General features: G+C 39.0%; 2 protein-coding genes across 2 annotated transcripts; both read right to left on the reverse strand.

Annotated features, from left to right (window-relative positions):
- Positions 1–223: 223 nt before the first annotated feature.
- ezh2 (enhancer of zeste 2 polycomb repressive complex 2 subunit) lies at positions 224–11,735 on the reverse strand. The gene is made up of 20 exons (XM_056254051.1): positions 11,370–11,735; positions 9,502–9,625; positions 9,179–9,307; positions 8,769–8,888; positions 8,571–8,691; positions 8,226–8,405; positions 7,756–7,858; positions 7,368–7,531; positions 7,162–7,259; positions 4,656–4,887; positions 4,258–4,427; positions 3,962–4,056; positions 3,792–3,832; positions 3,545–3,670; positions 2,078–2,256; positions 1,851–1,946; positions 1,649–1,730; positions 1,488–1,568; positions 1,329–1,413; positions 224–1,234 (listed from the first exon to the last, which is right to left on the reverse strand). The coding sequence occupies exons 2-20, from the start codon at positions 9,616–9,618 to the stop codon at positions 1,174–1,176; spliced, it is 2,280 nt and encodes a 759-aa protein (XP_056110026.1). The 5' UTR covers positions 9,619–9,625; positions 11,370–11,735; the 3' UTR covers positions 224–1,173.
- A 2,365-nt stretch (positions 11,736–14,100) lies between these two features.
- pdia4 (protein disulfide isomerase family A, member 4) lies at positions 14,101–17,816 on the reverse strand. The gene is made up of 10 exons (XM_056254052.1): positions 17,513–17,816; positions 17,099–17,264; positions 16,809–17,014; positions 16,560–16,698; positions 16,238–16,443; positions 16,004–16,162; positions 15,755–15,906; positions 15,286–15,442; positions 14,953–15,186; positions 14,101–14,728 (listed from the first exon to the last, which is right to left on the reverse strand). The coding sequence occupies exons 1-10, from the start codon at positions 17,598–17,600 to the stop codon at positions 14,313–14,315; spliced, it is 1,923 nt and encodes a 640-aa protein (XP_056110027.1). The 5' UTR covers positions 17,601–17,816; the 3' UTR covers positions 14,101–14,312.
- Between the last annotated feature and the right edge of the window lie 446 nt (positions 17,817–18,262).

Consider the following 18,262-nt stretch of genomic DNA (forward strand, 5'->3'; position numbering starts at 1 on the left):
ATTTCATCACGTTTAACAAGTCCCTGTAAACAATTAAACAGCACCTTGTAATTGGAGGCAGAAGCATGGAGATGGAGTGGTCAAAACCCCTCAGGGAAGAAGAGTATAAACAAGAGTGGCTCGACAGACTCAAAGGAGAAATATGAATTGAATAGAGCTGAACAAATCTGTCGTATCTAGCTCCTAAGAAATAACTCAATATTCACTAAACAAATCACAGCAATAAAACAATAGCCATCAATAAATTATAAAACTTGTTTCCACAAAATAAATAGGGACATTAAACTTCTGGAGTCAAGCCTGGTATTATTGCTTTGATTTTACAGTATCCCACGTTCAGAAAAAAAAGTGATTGTTTTTTCACGTAACCCGGGACAAAAACAGCACCTTATTTAATCTCCTTACATTTAGTGATGTCTAAAGTACATAGCTGCAACTGTGTCTGGATAAACCTTACAAAACACGTACAGTGAGGAATGAAGCATTACCTGATTCCAACTCCATTTAAAACCTTTGTTCATGCATACAACAATTTGAGTACACCATTCAACAACATTTTAAGAAATCTAATTCAAGAAACTATTCAGTGTTCTTTAAACATGTGAAGGCACCGTAAAAATATGATACTGAGTCTACCCTCCTTTCCTGACGCACCATGTTGTTTCATCTTCACAGCAACAGCGCATTGGCACCAGAAAATGCATGTAATAAACCTCTGCAGCATGATTTTGGAGAGATCTACATGCAAAACAGTGACAGTGGCTTTGGTTTCCATATAGAACAAACCTTAAAACTGAGCTGGGGATTGTGTGGTATAAATAGGTTTTGCATTATAAACATACAGCCGGTTTGAATGTGAAATTTGGTCCGAAGATATTGTCAAAATAACTCAGGAAAAAAACTACAATCCAGATACAAAACTATACATAATAAAATGGCTCTCTAATAAAACCAGCTGTAAACAAGACAGAATGTTCAAGTTACTATCAGAAAGTGTATCCCAGAGTAAGCCTGTTGGTCAAGTGAAAGAAAGAAAGGTCAAAGGAAATCGTTCAAATATTACTGTTAAACCTTTTCAATTAGATGCCCTTGTCCTATAAAACTGTATTGGAAATGCATGTGGAGAGAGAATTCCTGAAGAGTTAAGGCATTTGTTCAAGGAGGTAGATGGCTTTATGGAATTTCCGATTCACGTTCAATACCCACGTATTTCAGAGCGTCGGCTTGACTGTATCTGAAAGGGATATGAAAACATTAGGGTAGATTTTATAAATTGCTCCTGAACGAAGATTTTCAAGAAAATTATCCTGTGCATTTTTTTTTTCTACCTGTAGTCAAAGAACAGTTCCTCTCCAGTCTGTATGGCTCTCTTAGCAAATATGCCAATCCTGTGATCCCCATTAACCATCATCACTGTGAGGACAGAGGAACACACCATGTCACATTTTACACTCTGCATCTTCCTAGCATAATATCGAGTGATTTACCTTTTGCATAGCAATTGGGGTTCACAGAGTGGTTGGCAAACCTGATCTTGTTTCCTTTCCTAGTTGCATCAACAACAAAGTCTGTGGGTGAAAAGTTGGCAGGTTGTCAGCCAGTGAGGAGGATGTGAACAGTCAATGTTTGCGAGGAGGAGGTTAGTTACCATTGTTAAGGTTAAACAGGAAGCTGCACATGTATTTGTCATAGACCTTGCCTCTGCGGTCCGCTTCATCCTGGGAGATGATCTAGCAGGTAAAAATAGAAACGTGTCATGTTAGAAGGAAACACATTAGTTCATCACGCAGAGTAATATGTTAATTTAAAAAAAAGAAATACACATATACATGTATATATAAACATCTCACCTCCCCACAGTATTCTGAGATGAACTCATTCTTCTGAACCGGCTCTTTGATGAAGATTCCCCATCCGGCCACATCAGACGGAGCCAGTAGCAAGTGCTAAAAAACCCAGCATAAATAAAGAAAAGTGAGTGTATCGACTAAACAGTCGAGCAACAGAATATTAACTTTGTTTATATTTGAGGATAATGACAATCATCTTCATGCTGATGTGTCAGAATAAAACACACTTTCTTTGCTCCTCTCTGGATGCTGCAGTTCTTGCAGGAGACGTTTTTACTGTCCCAGTGTTCAGCTGCCCCACAGGTGAGGCACAGGTCTGGGTCACACTCTCGTACGGCCAGGTAACACGGGCACTGCTTGGTGTTACACTGGGCCTTACAACGGCAACCTGGAAACCGGTTCTGACCTACAGAGACAGAAAAATAACTCCTGACTCCTGACAGACATGACCGTTTCAAATTAAACATGGCTGTTATAAAAGGAAACACATACATATATATATTCACTATATGAACACATAAAACCCTTACCTCAGTTATAAAAGCTATATATTTACATTCAGTGCCAATCATTCAAACTCAAGAGCTCTGCTGAAAAACAATTGATTTAAAAAGTAGGTCAAAATGAAAATGATTTCAACTTAGAATAAGAAACCTTTACTACACTGTATTTTCTCTTTCCAAGCCCAAACCAGATTATTTTCCAGTGTTTCCGTGTAAACCGGGTGTCACAATGTGCATGCTTGAGCTGGATAACTGGTGTCGGTCTGTGTGTTAGGGATGCTCCGATCAAGATTTTTGCAGCAGTTACTGCTAACTTTTTTCCAGATAAAGTAATACCACAGATGTTGTCTTGGTTATATTATTTACATTATTGTTGTAATTGTTGTTTTAATTAAGAATCAAATAACTAAAAATAACAAATATTAATTTTACAATGAACATTTTAATAGGCCATTAAAAACAGAGCTTCCGCAAAACACTATCCATATTAGGATACTTTGTATTATTAAAAAAGCCTACTTTAAAACTGAACAATTGCAGGCTGTCAATCAATGCAGTTACATTGTTACGTCAGCAGGTGATGGCAAGGGACTGTCTTTATGAGCGAGTCATGGTTAAACCGTTCATTCAGCTACTACGCTTACAAATTCATGAATGAAACAAGGTGTTGAAATTAACTTTGAGCACCACTTTACAAGGCTCAACCGACTAGCAACACATCACCTGGATAACGCTGAAGCTGATGTTTCACTTCATACAGATCAATGGTATTGATTCAATGCATTGAACGGCGCTGACTCCAATCATGGAAAATCCCCTTAAACGTAAAAAACTTGATACTACGACAAAGATACCGCTTTCTTGTTCTGACAACTGATGGCAAACTGATTTTTTCACAAATATATGACTTGACCTGAAGGAGGACAGACGAGGTTAACCACACGCTCAGTTTCCCTGTCTGCTCTGTGTGTGTGTGTGTGTCATCTGCTCTCGGAGACACACACAGAGGCGTGATGTTTCTTTAGAATGACATGTGACTACGCCAATAAAGTTTGACATCACAGCGTGTTTTAAGTCATCAAATTGGGATTGGTTTGTGAGATCGGCCAAATTTAGTGACTACCAATTGAGTCATAGAATGTGATTATTGGCCGATACCGATCGGAGCAGCCCTAGTGTATGTATACTCACATTCCGAGCTACACTGGCAGAACTTCTCACAGAAGTTTTGGGCGGTGACACAAGGGCAAGAACTGTCACACGGCTGGCGCGGATGATCACATGGCTGGTAGTTGTACACATGATTGGAGGAGCCATCTGAGAGCATAAATTTCACATAAAAATGCATACTTGCATTCTTCCTAAATTTTCACAATAGTGAGCGCACAATCTTGCCATCTAAATGTACGAGCTGGCCTTTCACAGTAAAGAGACAAACCTTTCTTTAGTTGAATTTTCCGACAATGAGTGGCCCACAACCTAGAAGAACCCAAGAAAGCAACAGGGTTTTTACATGATTGAAATGCACCAATGATATTGGAAATACTAAAAGTGAAACACAAAATGAAGGGTAGTCAGACTCTTACAAGTATCACTTTAAAAACATACCTGTGTTTCCTCTTCTTCTTCCTTTGAGGAGTGTTTTCATCTACCGCAGGTGCACGTGCAATGATGCTAGATTCTTTTACCCTGAATTCATAAACCTGACAAGTCCCAAAACAGGAACAACTCTTAAAACAAGAATTCAAAGCACTGTTCTTTTAATTACTGTTTGTGGTAATGTGTAATTACCAGCTCCTCAAAATAATTCCACAGCAAATGTGTAGTTGATTAGCATTAAACAGTATTATTAACACTGCAATATAAAATGTGACATCAAAACCCGTCTTCTCAGGTGCACATACCTGTCTACAAGTCTTTGTGCTAATGAGTCTGGCGATAGCGCAGAAGTTGTCATAGTAAGTGCCGATGAGCACTCTGAAGAGAGAGGCCTCAGCGCCACTCCAGTCCACATTCTCAGGAGGCTCTGAGCTCAACTTCAACTTCACTGGAGTCTGACAGCGAGAGTTTGCCTCTGTACAACAATAACACAAGATAAATTATTAAATGGAAATAAAATATAATCTGAACAGAATAACAGAAAAAAAATAAATACAATAAATACAATTTCATGGCTCCAAAACACAAATATAAAATCATTTGTGGCATTACTGATTATGTGACGTTATTAGCATGATGGTTGACAACACCCAATCAAATACCCCATCGATGTGATTACATTTCATAGACGCTTGATCACTACCTGAGGAGCTTGTGGTCTCATCCTTTTTGTCATCATCGTCTTTATCATTACAATCGTTTCCATCTGCCCCTCCTTCTCGGTCGCTGTCTGTGTCTTTAGTCTCAGCGTTAACCGTCGGGGTGCTGGGTCTGCTGTTCGGGAGTCTTCCTCTCCGTCTGCCTACAGTACGCTTAGAAGGGGTCTTGGCACGCTCAGCAACCACCCCTGCTGGGTATTCCCCAACCATGCCATCCTGAGGAGAGAGGTATGCCATTGCGAGGGTTAATCAGAGTTAACAGTCAGATAAATGCAAAAAGTGCAAACACTTTCACAATGAAAATATGATTGCAATTGCAATTTAGAACCAACTCAAACCACACATACTTAGCTCATACTTAAAGGTACACTGTGTAACTGTTTTTGTTCAAAATTAACAATTTAAATGAGTCAAAATACTTCTTACCCTGATTCACTATAGTAAGCATATTATAAGTGTTTATATTTTAGACCTGTCGGGATGGTTTTCACGGGAAACTGAGTAAATACGCCACTCAACCTGGCATGTCTTGTCATATCCGTAAACAGAGAAAAGTGGCTCCGGCTAATTTGGCGCATGTATGGTGTGGGAGTGAAATATGTTAGTTGTCACAACGAGCGAGAAAGGGTGACATTAAGCACGCTAAATCTCGGAACTCCGAGTTTATAAAAAACCCGAACAGAGGAGAGACCGCTGGCAAAAAGAGAACATGACAGAGCTTGTAATGAGGAGAATCAACATTGGCTTGGCTTTTCAGAGATGGCGAGAACTGAGTGATTTGAAATGTCGTAAAAGTGGCGCAGAGATGACGTTGTTATTACTCAACAGGTGAGTAAGGTATTTTATTGAACAGATAAATTGCCATATGTAGCTCTCAAACAGAGTTTATTGTGAAGCATTATCTATTGTGATCTATAAGCATTATCTGAAGAGTCATATTCATCCACACAGTCATGCAGAGCCAAAGCACAACCAAAACAATGTTCGGTCCCACTTTATATTAAGTGGCTTTAGGTACGGTACGGTACTATGTACTTATTTTTCGATGTAAGTACAATGTACTTATTGTGTTCATGTTGTATTGTAAAACACTTTTGGTGCTATTGAGGTGTAATACGGGTAAGGTTAGGGACAGGTGTGGTGGTATGGGTAGGGTTAAGGTTTAAGGGAAGGGTCAACAGTGTAATTACAGCTGTAATTACATGCAGGTCTTTTTAAAATAAGTACAATGTAAAAACATGCATGTACACAATAAGTCCATTGTATCAAATTATTAATTTCAATGTTGGTACATAGTAGTTAAAGCCACTTAATATAAAGAGGGACCCAATGTTCTTCTGCTAAATGCATGCAGTTTTGTTTTTTTAACCACTAGATGGCCAAAAGTTACAGTGTACCTTTAATCCAGGCTTCAGGGTTAAAGGGATACTTCAGGATTTAGCATTAAGCTTTGTATTAGTAGAAAACCTGTAGTATTTTCGAATTACCGTGCTTTCCACCCTCATATCCCCCTGAGACGAGAGATTTGTGTATTTTTTGTCTGGATAAAATCCTCCGATGACGCAAAAATAGTCATTTTGCGTCATCGGAGGATTTTTTGGCCAGAGGCTAAAGACTACACCCAGTAGTAGGGGCTGTCCCGCTTGTTCTCAACCCACCCATAGAGGGTGGGATCTCACTCACAGAATGTACACATAGTTTCAGACATCTTTTTTTGGAAGCTAAGCTAGCAGGCTCTTGTTCTGTGGAGAAAGCAGAGTAGTACCATCCTCTTTTTCCCGGACATGTCTGCCCGTTGATGTCCGGGATTCAGCTTTTGCTTTCTGCAGTCGCCATTCATTGTTTACATGCACACCTTTTGTTTCAATCTAACTGAATTCATTCCGATTGGTGAATCTGAATGTAGTGTTTACATGAACGCTAAACAAGTGATCGGTTGATGTGCGTTTTAACATTGCTAAGAAAATTCCCGCTCCTCCGTTTGAGAGATACAAGACCGTGCGTCTCACAGGTGTCACTCATCGGTAATCACGCCACCGGCCTCGCGCCGTTCTCCCGCGTGCCTCACTCGTCCTGCTCGCCGCAGTAAACAATGAATGGCGACTGTAGAACGCAAAAGCTGAATCCCGGACATTTTTGGGCGATCTCAAAACACATTTTCGGGCAGACTCATCATGGAGACTCACTAGTAGCCTAGACTTGTTGAACTACTGCGCTGTGTTACCGGTAGGCGTGGCCTCCTAGGGCAGCGAAGCAAGTGCATTCTGGGAGTTGTTGTCTTTCATCCACATAAGCCAAAAATACATTTTCTGGCTTTTCTCAGTCTAGAAAGCTCCAAATTCAAAAAAACCTAGAAAGCTCTCATAATTTCACATTTCTTCTACATAAATGACCCATTTTAAATACACATTCATCTTTCCAGAGGTGAAGTATCCCTTTAACTATCGTTCATACACTGGCAGACTTTACTAAGTGGAGAAATGCACTTGCCTGAACCATATACATATAGCAATAAATGCCACAAGGTTTGCTGTCCACCAGATTCTCCATGTTCTTACGCTTGTATGTGTTTGGAGTTGCATGAAAAGCTGTAAATCAAAAGAGGAATGCATCTTTAAAAAAAATGCCATCTTTGCACAGAAAAAGGGCTAATCTGATTTTAAAGGTCCAAGGACAGCATTTGCTTCATTGCTTACGGTGAAGGAAACAGTCGTATTTGAAGCAACGCCTGCAGAAGAGTGTATGGAAGGAGTGCAGACTCTGCTCTCTTTGCACTGATTTTGCATTTGGTCCGTCAATGTTGGGGGTACATTCAGGAGGAAGAGCCCCTGGGAGTTGCTGCTCCGTGAGTTCTTTATATCTGCAAAAAAGATATAGTATCTCAAATTAAAACGATCACAAACCATCGTACTTTGATAAAAAAAATTTTTAATAATGTGAGATGGATGATATCTAAATATTAATCTTATTAAAATTAAAAAAAAAAAAAAAAAACTTTTTGAAAGCAAGCTTCACATTATTTGCCCTTTAAATTTATCAATCATGTGAAAAGTTTCCTTGCAGAGGAGTTGTTTCCTGACATACTTTTCTTTGAGTTCTTCAGTTGAACCTTTATCAGGAAACATGGAAGAAATGGCTTCAAAGATTTTATCAGCGGGAAACTTTTTTGATCCGTCATTGTTGTGACCTGTTGCATAAAATATGAAAGCACAAAGTTAAAGAATGAATTGTATACGAGATACTATAACATGTAGCATCATGTAATAAAATGCCTGTTTATTGTCAGCACTAAAGGGCATGTTATAGATTTGTTTTTAAAAAAAAAATGCATTGAACAGGAAAAATATCTGCTGTCCCAAAAAATATATATAAATGCTACAATGCTAATACATTTAACAATGTTTATGTGCACTTCAATAAATCTTTGAGAGCATGTTTAAAAAAAGAAATAATTAAAATGTGTGGAGCTTAAAACATTTTTGAACTTCTTAGAATCTGTATCAAAACTAGACTTTTTACATACTCTGCACTAAAAATCATTTAAATTTTCTTACTCTCAGAAATCAGTAGGTCCTGGTGAGAGTCTTCAGCATCATCTTTTCCATCACAGAGGTCCATCTTCTCAAACTTGCAATCATGCTGATCCTCCTCTTCATCATCTTCCTCATTATCACTGTACTGATTAAGGGCATTCACTAGCTCCACAAATATCTCATCATTTATGAAGCCACACTCTACACACAAAGCAAAACATAGGGCAAGAAATCAATACCCTTTTTCAAGCGAACTTGGTCTATTATAGGGATTTTTGCAACTGTGTAAATGTTAGCTCTGCTTAAGCAGATAACTGTGACTCAATTCTTAAAGGGATAGTTCCCCCAAAAAAAGAGATCCCTAACCTCTATCTCCATGAACTTTTCCATCATAATTTTTAATAAGTTCTTCAATGAAGGTGCCATCTTGATCAAGGATTTCATCACCCATGTAAGGGATGTTGTGCAACACTGTCTCATCTTCAACCTTAAACAGAATACAAGATTAAAAGCCTGTATTTTAATACTTTGATTTTTGCAAATACACAAGGAATTTGGTTTTACCATAAAGTTTTGCTGGAGTGGAGACCATGAGTACATGACAGGCACAGAGGCCACAGCGTTCAGCGTTTTGAGAGGAATGACTTGTCTGGAGAACTCTGAGAAACCACTATCAACAGTGCACTGCAAAATGATTCAGTTGTGTTAGATCTCAATGACAGTCACTATTTATAACACACCTTTATGTTTTTGAAAGGTGACATTAAAAAGTAATTTACTAAGACATTTGCAGAATAATGATCAATTTACTATAAACACCATTTTACTTCGAAAGACCAAAACCCCAAGGCAAAAGACAAAAAGCAGAGAGAAGTAAAAAAAAAAAAAAAAATGACATTGAGGAAAATGACAAAAGCATGAATGGCATTAATAACACACTTCAGGAGAATCTGAATTAGAGAATTTGTTTTAACCTCTCTGGTCCCACGCAAGGAGCTCACAGGTGTCATAATATGAACAGGTTGTATCCGTCTCAGTTTCCATTCCTGGTTCAATATGTCTGTACGCTCCAATATCTTCTGTCTGTTGGAGCTGAACATGCTCTGTACAGTAAGAAAATAAATGTCAATGTGAGAAGCTCCAGTAGAAAGGCAGACAACATTGTTTCCAACATTGTGATTATGTTATACATCATAACAGTGCATTTGCACTGTCCACATCACGTGACACCTAAAAGCCTGACCAACACCAGACTATACAAGCAGCTTAATCTCTGCTGCATAAGCTCATGGATCACCTTGACCTCGTCTGCCCTCCTGAAACGTTTGAGCTGCCGCAGTCGCATGTACTCAGACTTCACTCGCCGCCTCCAGCAAACAGGACCCTTCTCCGATTTCTTCCCGGTTAATCCCATGGCTTCCCTATAGACATACAGTATGGTTTTAGATTTCATTGTAGCCACACTATAGAAACATACAACATGGAGGTTAGGTGGTTTAACAGAAAATTATAGCTAGTAAATGTATACCAGTAAATTACACACACACAGTTTTCATATGCAATGAAGTGACAGATCAATTCTCTTGCCACATGGCTTGAAAGTTATTACATATGATTATGATATTTACTTAATATCTCAATTGTTTCTCTTAGACAGCAATACGATTAAATAGAGACTTTTGCCGGAAATTTCAGAAGCAATCTCAACAATGTCTCAGCCTGTGCTCAGATTTGCCGGGATAAAAGACTGCAATCAAGCCAGATTTCAAGATTTCTCATCAATTTTTTCCAAGAAAAATATCTAAATAATAGATCTTAGTCAGGGTAGCGGCATATTTATTTTTTGACATGAATGTAAACAAGGCTGTGAGGGATATAAGAACAGTGTGTTCAATGTTGTTTACAAAAGATACTGAGTACTAACTGCCCAGCCAATAAAAACAAGACTAAGGTCTATGCTGAACCAAAATATTTATAGTTATGTACTCTTTCTTACTATATATAGCAATGGAATTATTAGTCTCTCCTAATTTAGGCTATTTCTCATAAAGCATTTTGGGTTATAGTTTAAACTTAACTGAAACATACCTAAGAGCTCCTTAAAGCCTCCTGAGCTATGAAAGAACATAATTTTCCTCTGAGAAAAACCAACTCTATTACTGTAGAGATTATCTAACATGCTGCAGATACGTAGGCTGAAAATGTAACCGAGCAGCTGAGCCATGTGGTGGTGTGCAAGACAGTGACAAAGTGCCACTTGTAACTTCACAAGTTTTCCCAGTCTTCTCCGCAACAACACAAAATCACATACTCAATCTAATGTAGTAAGATGAGAAATTTGGGGGAATAGCCCTTATTATCCATGAATAAACTTCATATGAAACGTTCTGCAAGTGCAATAGGGTACACCTTTATTCCCAAAACTGGGATTTATGTTATCCCGGGTGTTGGTGTGACAGGTGTATGAGCTCAATAGCGCCCCTGCTGGTGTAATAAACATACTGAAGTGACGTCTACTTGAAAACTGAAACAAAACCTTATAGCACGTTTCAAAGCAATGTTTACTCACAAAACTTAACGAAATCAGTAGGTCTTGTTATAACAATTAAGAAATGACACCGATGAGCCAATAAAAGGCTTACATTGCGATACTAAAGGAATAGTTCAACCAATATTGATAAATCTGTCTTCATTTACTCACCCTCATGGTCTTCTAAACCTGTAGCCTATGACTTTTTTTTCTTCTGAGTTACACACATACAGATGTTAAGCAGAATGACAGTCTTAGTCACCATTCACTTCCATTGCATCTTATTCCCCATACAATGAAAGTGAATGGTGACTACATCCCCCTTCTGTTTCCTTCCACGGAAGAAAGCAAGTCATACATGTTTGGAACAAAGTGAGTGTTAGTAAATGACAGATCTTTCATTTTTTTACTGGATTATCCCTCAAACTTCATTATGACTTGACAGTAGAGTATAACATGCACAATTTGACTACTAACTGTCTGTAATCAAACCTAACACGACTGTTGGCCAGTGTTTCAATTCAAAGTTCTTTAAAGTCGCTAACTGGTTAGCTGGGCTGTCTTAACCAGAAACTAAATGTGATTTCACAAACACTGAGACAACCGTCTCTTAACTGTTTTCTTCAAGAACCTACCTGAAGGAGGAGACCAGTCCACATCCAAACAAACGACTTTTTCCGTCAGTCTGTCGGCGCCGTCCCTGAGTGAAGATGAGCGGTTAACTGAGCTAGCTAACTCAGCTAGCTCGCGGTAGAGGGTCCTTTCACCTCCGCGCGTCCGCGTTACCAATACCGGCGAGCCTCGATAAACAAAAGACAGGCGTTTAATTCGCCTTTAGCTTTTCTCGCATCTATTACATCAGGCGTCTTTCCCTCTCTTTAGTGTGGCAGGCTGTAAGCGAATTTGAAATGTATGTAAATTTTTAATATTTCCGTTTCTGTAAGTATTCAAACCCGCTCAGTGTGTCGTTTATACTCAGAATTCGCCGCCCACCTCGCGCACTGCAGAATCAACGAGCGCCAAACAGATGAGCCAATCAGAACAAGCCATGTTCGAGCTGCTCATTGTTACGAGTTTTGATTGGTTAGATCCTATCAGGGACTGGGCGAATCGGGTGCGTGACTGCAGTGGGGGACATGCGAAGAAGTTCTCTTTGTTCTTCATTTTGAATTTCAAGATCTATTTCAACGAAATACAGTTTTGTAAAACTACTAAACCGGCGCGCAATATGGCATTGGCAGTCTTCGGATTTTTTGTAATTGCCGCGAATAACGTCAGCAAAGAACAGCAGATGTTAATGTGTTTGCTATATAATGCAAAGATTTGTGCTTTTGTTACTTTCTTCTAGTACAGACAAAAGAAAAAGCACGATGTAGTTGTGGCATATACTGGAAGAAAACAGTTCCATATGGCCAGTAAGTCGATATAGTCAACATGTCATTCTATTTTCGACTTCCTGTGAGACTGTTTGTACTTGGGTCAACCGGTTCATTAATAAGTACCACCCACTCCAAACGGGGGCAATGCCATCACAATAGTGATGGGCAGTCCGAATCACTACCCTGTGCCGGTTCTTTTGGACAGTTCGAAAAACGATGCAGAGACTACTCTATACATCATCACATGGTCCCTGACACCACACCATGCCACAATATATTATATTAAAAAGTCCAAAGCCATATGCAGGGACATATTGTAGTCGTTCTACGTGGACAGATGAAACCAACAAAAAAGAGCTTTTTGGCAGCAAACACTTAATATGAGTTTGGTTCATACAGGGATAAAAAAGTACCCCATGTGTAAAATGAAATACTCTGCTGTATCTTTAATGCTGCGGACCTAATTTTCTGCCAGAGGTCCTGGACATCTTGTTCAGATACATGGAAAATCAAAACCTGACAGCCTCTACTAGAAATCTTATAACGGGCCATGTTTGGATCTTCCAGCAGGACAGTGATCCAAAAACAAAAATCAAAACAAAAATGGGTCACATGAGCACAAAACCAAGCATCTGCAATGGCCATCCCAGTCCCTGACCTGAACCCTATAGAAAATGAGTGGGCTGAACTGAAGAGAAGAAGCGCCAACATGGATCTGGGAATCTGAAGGATCTGGAGAGATTCTGTATGGAGGAATGGTCTCTCTTGTCCGGTGTTCTCCAAACTCATCAGGCATTATAGGAGAAGACTCACAGCAGTTATCTTGGAAAAAGGAGGTTGCAAAAAGTATTGACCCTTTGCTAATCCCCGCCCTCCCTAGTTACTGTTGCTAAGACACGATTGGCCAGTGGCGGTTTTGGGGCGTGGCTTAGCGAAGGGTAAATTGTTCCCAATGTGTTTTGGAGAAAAACATTTATTTCATAATGTGATTTCCCCCCCACTTTCAATTCTTTTACTTCAATTAAAGGTTAGATTTTAGCTTTTTTTTTAAAAATAAAATATCAAAAGGACAAACCATGCAGATTTATTTTTTACAGCCATCTTTGATCATATTTACCAAGGGGGCAAATAATTCTGACCATCACTGTATATCATATTTGTTTTGTTTTTTAAGTTTAAGTTGGAGGGCCCAAAGCCCCAGCTGGAAAAACTGCCTGACACTCTCCCTTCCTTCTGCCATAGAAAGTGAAATTGCCTGAAAAAAATCCATGTATTTTTGACCTAAAAGTAAAATCAATACAGCCAACTAAACGATTAATCACTAAATAATTGTATATAATTTCTCTTGCAAGAGTAATTGAACTGATTTTCTAAAACAGGCAACAAAGTCTATAGACCACAGATCTATAGACCGTGAACAAATGGAACAGATTCAATGAAGAGTCTAAACACCATTCAGATGACCAAATTTTAGTTTTCTTTGAAAAATTATAGCAAATTATTATAAGAATTTGTAATACAGATTTATGAATGTGATTAAAATCAATCAGCTTGATTTTATGTCCGGGTCTAAAGTATCAAAGACGCTTTTTATAGGACCATCTCTGTCTCAACTTCGTTTCAAGTGAGAATACCATTTTACCAACGATTTATGAGCACTATTCCTTTATAGCACATTATCACCATTTAAGCTTTTAAAAATATACTACAATCTCTAGCCTCAGAGTCCCAGACACCAATATTTTAATGATTCATCAAACATGAAATCCATACTGGGCAACTGACATGGAGACAAAGGTTAGGTTTGCAAATTTTCAGTACTACAGTAAACCATGAGTGTATATTAGCACTGTTCTCAAGCATCTGAGGGAACGTTTGGACTTGAACATTGACATGTGACATCAAGATTTAACAACCAGATGAGATTAAGTAGGCTGGTCATCAAGAATGAGTATACAACCACAGCGTATTTATGACAACCACTCCATTTACATTTTTACATTATTTTATTTAAAAGACTTGGGAGAAATAAACAGTGCTTGGTTTGGAATGAAAATACTGAATGTTTTGATCCCAGAAACAAAAGAAAGTACAAAAACAAATCAAAACATTCTCTTTTCTGAAGGTCTCCAAGCCCCCAGAATACTTCCATTCTCAGGGAACTGCATTTATATAAAGTTCATGGCTTCTATAAATCTCTTAGAGCTCATCTTTTGTGTGTGATAACTTTGTGGCGTGTTTTTCCACAAATTTGCTAAATTCCTCCAAGTCCCTTTTGCCGCCTTCAAATTTGACTGGGCTCTGCTTGTTGTTGCTGGGAGCAAAGTAGATTGTAGGGAAGCCCTCTACTTTATAACTGTCGTGGGGCACATCATTAGCAGTGGCATCCATTTTGGCAATGACAAGATTCTTCTCGTTCTTGTATTTCTTTCCAAGAGCTGTGTAATCTGGATCCAGCTTTTTACAGTGGCCACACCATGGTGCATAGAACTCTATAAGGACATCGTTCTTTGAATCCATGACAATGTCATCAAAAGTCTTGCCCACCACAACCCTCACTGGTCCTTTGTTGCTCTTGGGAATAGGCTGAGACTTTACAATAGGTTTCAGCTTACCTGTCAGAGAAGAAAAGAGATGTAGTCATCGATTTGAACTTTGTGGCAACAAAAGTAGTGCTCAACACCAATGCAAGACTGTCACTCTTACATTTGCATTCTTAGAAAAGCCTCTTACAATACTGGCTTAAGATTTAACTCAATATTTCAACAATCATTCTTATTAAGCCTTAAGTTGTGCAACCATGTTAATTTCATAAGGAATACATAAACCAATAACTTACCTTTTTTGAAGGCCATGATAAAGCTTCGGAGCACATCAGAGTCAAATTCTTCTGGCTCCATGGCATATTTCTTCCCTCCCTCACCAAGAATTCCAACATTCACCTCCTCCCCGCTTTCACTGAGTCCAAGGCTCTTCAGTTCATCAGCATAGTCTTCCTCATCCGCAATAGCAAATGTGTACTCTGGGAAGTCATTTGCTACTTCAAGCACTTTGCTCCTCCAAAACTGTGTGGCTGGGTGGAAATCATTTGTGTGTCAGTAGTGAACAAAAGCATTTGCATTGTACGCTACAGGTATGATCTTAATTCCTTTTACACGGCTTTGCTACATACCAACTCTGTAGTCAAAACTGAAGTCCACTCCATAATAAACAATCACAAGAGGTCGTGTGGTGTATCTCTTTGCTTCGTTGCTCTGTTTTCTGTGTCCAACCAAAGGTAGTATGTGTTTCTTGAAGAATTCTTGAACTTCTGAAGCGGGTGTGGAGTCCTTTAGGGAAGAAGAAAAAAATCTTTTAGGGAAACTTGAATTGGGGTTTGTCACATTTACCATAGTTCACCGGCAAAATCCAGTCATTAAATGGGAATATACACAAATAGGAATTTTAACTTGAGGGCGAAAGCCTTCCCCACACGGATTTCGCAACGGGTTCGAGTTGGTCAAGTGAAATTTCCACATTGACCAACAGAAAATGGTTTGGTTTGAAATTAACTTCTTACCGGTAATGTTACAGCACCTTAACAATAGTGCCATGCTTGGTTTGCAAAGATCTCACAGAAACATTAAAGATGCAGAACTTACTTTAATTGTTAGTGAATGAGATGCTGGCTCATATTTAGACCTAAACTTCTCTGGATGGAGCATGACTACTTCACCAGGTGAAGCCTTGAGGAATTTTGCGACTTCATTGTTGAACGTATGCATGAACTTGTAGTCATCTCGCAGAGAGTTACCTGCAGCAAAAGAGAACAAGTTGTTAGAAAAAATGAAAAGTAAAGATTAAATCTCATTCATTTGAGAAGGAAGACTTTCAGACAGCATAATACACACATGCTTCTTGATAGATCTCATATGCTGCATCTTCTTCACTGGAGAAAACGCCTACAATAACAGCATCATCTCCATCTCTGAGGATCTCCTGAACCTGTTTCAGTGTCTGCACCTGCTTTGATGGAGGACCCGCCTGGTCGGACATATAATCAACAATACCTAGAAGAAAAAGAATGAGGAGACTGAAATTCCCAACGATTCACCAAGTCACCAAGACAACGGGTGAATGCCTACCGAACTTCTCCCGTGGACCATTGTAATCGAAAGCTTTGCCCTTTCTGAAGATTTTAAGGGTTGGGTAGCCAGAAACACCAAACCGCGTCGCTAAATCACTCTCTGTAGTGCCATCTACTTTAGCCAGTGGAATAGGAGGAGTGCGATTGCTGAGCTCTTTAGCAGCCTTCTCATACTCAGGAGCGAGTCTCTTACAGTGGCCACACCTGTTTGAATTTAAACATAGTATTCTCAAAAAGACACACGGATGGTTTAGAAAGAAGGCAAAGAGGTTACATGCCAAGTTAATAAATAAGCTGCATGGGACTCTAAATATACAAACCAAGGTGCATAGAACTCCACAAGAATGATGTCAGCATTGTTCACCACATCATCAAAATTATCCTTAGTCAAGACTAGGGTGGCCTCTGGAGGAGGTTTCCAGTCTGGTTGGGCAACTTCTTTAACCCGTTCCACGATGGCTGGAAAAATGAAAGTTAAAACCATGCTTGATTAACAATACACCAGGAAAGAAACTGATTTCAAATAATAATAAAAAAAATCAATTTAAATGAAATTTTAGTGCACTCACCATGCTCACTTCTGTCCCCATCATAGTCCACCGGCTCCCCTTTTTTGAGTATTTTGATGGTGGGATATCCAGACACTTCAAACCTACTGCCCAAAGCACTAGCCTTAGTGGCATCAACCTTTGCCACAGGAATAGGTGGGTCATTCTCCTTTAGTGTCTGAGCGATCTTCTCATACTCAGGAGCAAACTGTTTGCAATGGCCACACCTGAAAAAGTTCAATATTTACATGACCAAGGTCTTTGACAGGCAATGACGTGTGTCCTACTGATGTGGAGGAAAGAAAACTTACCATGGTGCATAGAACTCCACCAGTACTGTGTCTTTGCCTTCCATAAAGGTTTCAAAGTTTTCATCTGTCAGCACCAGCACCCCATTCTCTTCCTTCACTTCAGTGTCATCTGCATCATCATCATCATCATCGTCGTCATCTTCGTCCCCTAGATCTTCAGCTGAATCTACAATATTTAACAAATATGAAATGGATTAAGCTAAATCAATATTTCGTGTTTCCTTCTTAGTTTTTTTTTCGAAGTCTTTGTTGAGGTGCAACAAAATAAATCTGTATGGTCTCCACAACAGTCTAACATGCTGTTGCTGTTGCCCTAAACAACAATAATACATCTTGCTAGCAAATGCAACGGCTCTGAATATCTCAAAACACTCAAAAGATTTTTAGATATTAACATCCTGCAAGAGATCTTACCATCTTTGGCATCTTCTTCGCATCGGCTTGGTAATATGAAGTGTGTCACTCCAAGCAGCACAATCAATACAAGGGTTATCTTCTTCATGATCTGTAATTTTCTCGCCTCCTTTAGTTAGCTTGATGGCTTAAACCGAGGCGCATACACTGCTAACGGTAGTCAAAGGAATAAATACTGTGATAGTTATGATACAGCTTGCAATAAATGCTTTTTGCTCAGCTCATCACAAAACACGCATTTTTCTCTCAATGCTATTTTATCACTTCGCTTCGCTTCCCCACACCTTTACTTGAACTTGTCTGACTTGCCACGCTCTGATTGGCTGGTAGCGCAAAGACTTGGCCAATCATCGATCGCCACTAAAGTCCGCAGCTCATGCACGTTCAAAACTGCAATTGGGTGGTCTGTCATGCACTACAATCTGATTGGATGTTAAGTGAAAGGGAAAGGACGAGATCCAGGAAGAGTAACCAGGAGCAAGTTATGCACTTTCTTTTACTGTCTATGGTTATGCATGCATACTGTTTCTATTGAGCAATGTTAAGTTTTCAGTTTAAGTTATTTACCGTACTTCCTGTGTAGTAATACAGTAAACGAGACAAAAAGGGTAGACATGTAAAAGTTTTATTTACTAAAATTGTATGTATGTAGAAATGTAAATTGGCAAAAGAAAGTTTGATTTTATTATCTTAAAGAAAATAGTAAAATAAAATAAATAAACTGGTCAGTCATTATGGCTAACTCACAAG

This window comes from Rhinichthys klamathensis, unplaced genomic scaffold (assembly GCF_029890125.1).
Source record: "Rhinichthys klamathensis goyatoka isolate OS25496 unplaced genomic scaffold, OSU_Roscu_1.1 h1tg000110l_1, whole genome shotgun sequence".
In the NCBI taxonomy this organism is placed as follows: Eukaryota; Metazoa; Chordata; class Actinopteri; order Cypriniformes; family Leuciscidae; genus Rhinichthys; species Rhinichthys klamathensis.